Genomic DNA, 5401 nt, shown 5'->3' with positions numbered 1-5401 from the left:
GGTCGTCCCTTTCTCCTCCTGCCCCCTCTGCCTCCCAGCATCAGAGTCTTTTCCAATGAGTCAACTCTTCGCATGTTGGAGTTTCAGCTTTAGCATCAGTCCTTCCAAAGAAATCCCAGGGTTGATCTCCTTCAGAATGGACTGGTTGGATCTCCTTGCGGTCCAAGGGACTCTCAAGAGTCTTCTCCAACACCACAGTTCAAAAGCATCAATTCTTCGGCGCTCAGCTTTCTTCACAGTCCAACTCTTACATCCATACATGGCCACAGGAAAAACCATAGCCTTGACTAGACGGACCTTAGTCGGCAAAGTAATGTCTCTGCTTTTCAATATGCTATCTAGGTTGGTCATAACTTTTCTTCCAAGGAGTAAGCGTCTTTTAATTTCATGGCTGCAGTCACCATCTGCAGTGATTTTGGAGCCCCCCAAAATAAAGTCTGACACTGTTTCCACTGATTCCCCATCTATTTTCCATGAAGTGATGGGACCGGATGCCATGATCTTCGTTTTCTGAATGTTGAGCTTTAAGCCAACTTTTTCGCTCTCCTCTTTCACTTTCTTTCTTTCTTTTTTTTTTTTTTATAGTTTTATTTTTGTGTACAGATTTCCTTAACAATCACTCAATTTGTAGGCCAGGTTCTGGTAACTGAAGAGCCTTTATAAGTAGTTTATATTGTCTAGACCCGAGGTATGCAGCAAACCCAGTCTGGAGCAAAATGGGAAATAACATCTTTCTAAAGACAGGCTTAGAAATCCTAATCCAGTAATTTAAGATGTTTCCTTTCTCTGGTAGCAGGGCTGAATTATACCTAGCTGCTAGGCCACCATTCACAGGGATAGCCAAGAAAACAGGGTACAGGCCGCCGAAAACAAGACCAACCAATCCGCCTCGTGTTACGGTGCACGTTTCACAATGCAGATCACCTGTATTCAAAGGTAAACTTACAAAACCTTTGTAAGATACATTTGCTGTCAAAAATGGGATCACTGCCATTGGTAAGCCAGCAGCTATACGAGCCTGTGTCACATGTAAGATGCGTCGAAAAAGACTATTTGCTATTAGGCCACAGAGAGCAGCATTAAGTCCAACATAAGTTGATCCATTTTCAAGCAGATTCCTTTCTGCTTCTGGGAGTTGGTTAATTTTTCTGGCTATGATATCAATTAAATTATCCTTGATGATAGTACCATCTGGTTCATGATTTTCCATCTTGAGCCTTACACGCTCCTCCGTGCAGCCGTGGCCTCTGCGGCTCTCCCCTGGCCCCGCGAGCTCCTCTTTCACTTTCATCAAGAGGCTTTTTAGCTCCTCTCCACTTTCTGCCATAAGGGTGGTGTCATCTGCATATCTGAGGTTATTGATATTTCTCCCGTCAATCTTTATTCCAGCTTGTGTTTCTTCCAGTCCAGAGTTTCTCATGATGTACTCTGCATAGAAGTTAAATAAGCAGGGTGACAATATACAGCTTTGATGTACTCCTTTTCCTATTTGGAACCAGTCTGTTGTTCCATGTCCAGTTCTAACTGTTGCTTCCTGACCTGCATACAGATTTCTCAAGAGTCAGGTTAGGTGTTTATTAATTTCTAATGCTTCTGGTTTTTGGCAAACTAAATGTTCCTTTTTAAGATTCCTATTCTTGTTTTAAGGGTGTAACATTGTCACATATTTAATAATACTTTAAAGTTTATTTTAATTTCTGTATATTTTTTTCTTCCAAATTGCTTTTATCTAATTGTTTTGTTCTTTGCTTTTCTTATTCTAGGCCTTCCTTAGATATATGGTAACCCTTGGATGTCCACTCAAGATTAGTGAACCAAAAAGCTAATTGGAAGCTCTGAGTTTAAAGTCAACAGGGCTTGTTGACTTTGAGATTCCTACTATGTGATCTGGAAGCACTATTTTAGGAAACCTCTGATTAACTTTTGTCTGGACATTTTGGGGACTGGTCATACTCTCCAGAAAAACTTTTCTTACCTCCTCCAAGATTACAAGTATGCTGCCCGTGTCCTGGTACCCCATTTAGGAAATAGGGCTGGGGAAGGAGAGCTGGGAGTTAGACAGCATTTTAGGATCACCAAATGCCCTAGGTTCTGGTACCGTTTCCAAACCTACAACCAGGCCAGTTGACCTCCAAGCCAGAGTTTCTTCAAAGGATACAAACTCTGTCTTCCAGGGCTGTGGAAGAGCAGGGTGTAGACCAGGGGTGTGAGCAGGAAAGGCTTGTATGTGTGCTGTGTGTGTTTAGCTGCTAAATCGTGTTTTGATGCTTTTTTTCTTAAATCATGCACTGTAGCCTGCCAGGTTCCCCTGTCCATGGGATTCTCCAGGCAAGAATACTGGACTGGATTGCCATTTCCTTCTCCATGGGATCTTCCCGACCCAGGAATCAAACCTATGTCTCCTGCATTGCAGGTGGATTCTTTACCACTGAGCCACCAGGGAGGGTTTAGAAGGCTCTACTTGCTTCTCCAATGGCCTCCACTCATCTCTTCTTAGGTCTGATTGCTTTGCTGTAACCCCTAATTTATGAAGTCTCTGGGACTGCTAGTTCTCGAGGCTTTTGAGGATTCTGCACTGTAAATTCCATTGGTTTTCAGGTTTTGTTTTGTTTTTTTTTTTTGTTTCAAATTATTATAGATTTAGAACTCAACATTTTATGATGTGCTTTATTACTTCAGTACTAACTACATAAGAGCTACATTTTTGTCAGGATGATACTCTTTATTCCCTCCTCCTTCCCTTTTGCCTTTCTTTCTCATCTGCCTCTCTTTCTCTGTTTTCTTTATTTTCCCTTTCTGGATATTAACCCTTTGGGATCAATCCTCTGTTTTTTTAAAAAAAAACAAAAACTTTTTTTTTCTCTCTAGTCAATTTCTTTCTCTTTTTCCCTATTCTTTCTGGAAGATTTATTCATCTTTATTATTTAACCCTTCCATGGAGCTTTTCATCTCTGCTATCATATTTAGAATTCCTAAGAGCTCTCTTTTTAAAAAATAGTATCTTGTTAAGTGAATATATCTTTTATCTCGCTAAAGAAGTTGATATTAGCTTAAAACCTTCTTTTTTCCTACTCCTTGTAATTTTATTTCCCCTGAATTTCTTCTTCCTGTTAGTTTATTTTAATCTGTTTCTTTCAAAGGTGTGGTTTTCTCAAATGTCTTGGTCACTTATTTTTAGGGAAGGCACTGCAACACTGACTGGAAGTTTTGTGTAGGTAGGGCTTATCAGCTGGCAGGCTTTTCTGAAGAGAGATCTGGCAGGGCTCTCAATTTTTCCATTGGAGGACCTTTAAACGTCAGTGTATGCAGGAGTGGAGACAGATTTCTCTTGGGATATTCAGTTTCCCCAGGGAGGAGTTGTCCAATCTGTTGCCTGGAGGATGTAAACTTGCCTTGCAAGTATTCTGATAGCTGAACCATTGAAAAAGGGTTGGTCCAAGAGGTGTGCGTGTGTACCTGCCTGAGTACCTCGTCATCCATTGTAACCTTCTCACTTAATCTCCCTGCTTCTGTTGGCATTTCATTCTGCCCACACCTGTGGCTCAAGTCCCATGGGAGGCAGATTCCTTTGGCTGCTTAGGGGTTTTTTCCTTAATCTTTTTTTTTTTTTTTGGTAATGCTATTTTAATAGGTTTTGGAAGAATAAACAGAAGAACTGGAATATACGTTCCACTTTTATATTTATTCTCACCTGCTCTGACTGAGTCATGTCTTCCCCCTAAAGTTGTTTCTGTAATTGTTTACCAGGAACCCTACTCCCTTGAATCTTGTTTAATCCAAAAGGGCACCCTGGGGTTTTAATTCTGCCATTTACTATAAGAGTGGGGAGTACTTGGCTGTTGGGCTAGGCTCCCTTCTGCAGGGTAGCTATGGGCAAGAGAAAGGAGACTGCTATGAGGAACAAGCGTGCATGCTACATGTGCGCTTAGGCACTAACGATGTGGTAGCACCCGATCTGATGTGTATGTTGAACGCACACAGCACGTGCTCACCTCTCGTATGGGGCTCCCGGCACTGTTTGTGCACCTCTCAGAAGCTGTGGTAGGGCCCTTGTTGTGTGCTTCACTCTGCAGTTCCTCCCAGAGATTGCCAGTTGCTCCCTCATCCTGGAGCGGGGTTTATTAAGAAAGCTTGGGTGGTGCAAATTTTCCTTTTTAAATTCTTGCATGCGGCTGATGCTCTAACAACAGGTCACAACCTATTAATAATTAATATAGAGCAGACAACAGTAAATCTGACAGTTCAAACTGGGCAAAGCCATTGCTTTTGGAATGGAAATAAAATTCTATTTAAAAAGCTTAAAAACAGACAATCAGAAAACTAAAAGAACAGATGGCTTCCAGGCTGTATTTGGACATTTTGAAACTTAATGACTAACTACGTTGAAAAGTCATTCCTACCTAGTCACCAAGCAAGAGATACCCATAAAATAGTTCTGTATTAGCCTACCTTTGAGTTACACCATAATTTTGCAAGTAATGAAACTACTTTAAAAGACTGCCCTATAAATCACATTAAAGCATAAAGAAGGTTTTCACTAATTCAGACTGGCCATCATCTTGTTAGTTCGAAATGACCCATATTATCAAGGAGACGCTAAGGTTTTCTTTTGAATAACACATGGACGCTTTAATGGAGCATGAGGAATTTGTTTCCTGTTACTGTCAAGGCCCCATGTTTGACGTCAGGGCCAAGCTGGGGTATTTTGAGGTGGGGGAGGACTAGAATTCTGGTTAAAGTTGGCATTGAGTCCGCTGTCTTCCGCATCTCATTTGTGTGTCCACCACTCTCCATCGACAGGACGGGAGGAAATGAAACACTACTTGTCATGACCTTAGGTGTATTTAGAAACGTCTTCTGAGAGAATGGCTTTCAACTGGGAGTAGGATGCTTGTGACCCAGAAGTTGTGTAGGTGGAATGTGGAATTTTTATAACAGTTCCTAAGAAGCCAGCATATTTTCACCCTATGATTATAGGCAAGCATGCTAGGCATTATTATTAAATGTTCAGTGGATTTTTTTTTAACTTTTGTCAATGACATTTATAGAATTCATTTTCAGTGTTTTATTTATCTGTGTTGTGGTTTAGCCTTAAGGTAGTGTTGCATTGCAAAATTTAACTACTATGACATAATCATTTGCTAATATGTTTTCTAGACATAAGAATAAAATTTACTCCCAGTAATAGTATAGCAATGATTAATGTCCTTTAAACATTTACCTTTTAAATAAAGGTAAGAGTAACATCAGAATGCATGTTAATAGGTAATTTCTTCTCAAAAGAAGTGAATCTTTAACCACAGTGAGACAGAGTTACTTTGTGGAAGTATTGGTGAGATGTAAGATACAAAAATATTGAGTTCCACTTCTAAGTGACTGAGCAAAATAGGATCCAGGGCTG

General features: G+C 40.5%; 1 protein-coding gene across 1 annotated transcript; it reads right to left on the bottom strand.

Annotated features, from left to right (window-relative positions):
* Positions 1 to 573: 573 nt before the first annotated feature.
* On the bottom strand, positions 574 to 1267 carry LOC120878072 (transmembrane protein 126A-like). Its single transcript, XM_040260650.1, has one exon. The coding sequence runs from the start codon at positions 1208 to 1210 to the stop codon at positions 617 to 619; it is 594 nt and encodes a 197-aa protein (XP_040116584.1). The 5' UTR covers positions 1211 to 1267; the 3' UTR covers positions 574 to 616.
* Positions 1268 to 5401: the final 4134 nt, after the last annotated feature.

The sequence above is a fragment of the Oryx dammah genome, unplaced genomic scaffold (assembly GCF_014754425.2).
Source record: "Oryx dammah isolate SB20612 unplaced genomic scaffold, SCBI_Odam_1.1 HiC_scaffold_18, whole genome shotgun sequence".
Lineage (NCBI taxonomy): Eukaryota > Metazoa > Chordata > Mammalia > Artiodactyla > Bovidae > Oryx > Oryx dammah.
This window is presented reverse-complemented; position numbering and strand designations above follow the sequence as displayed.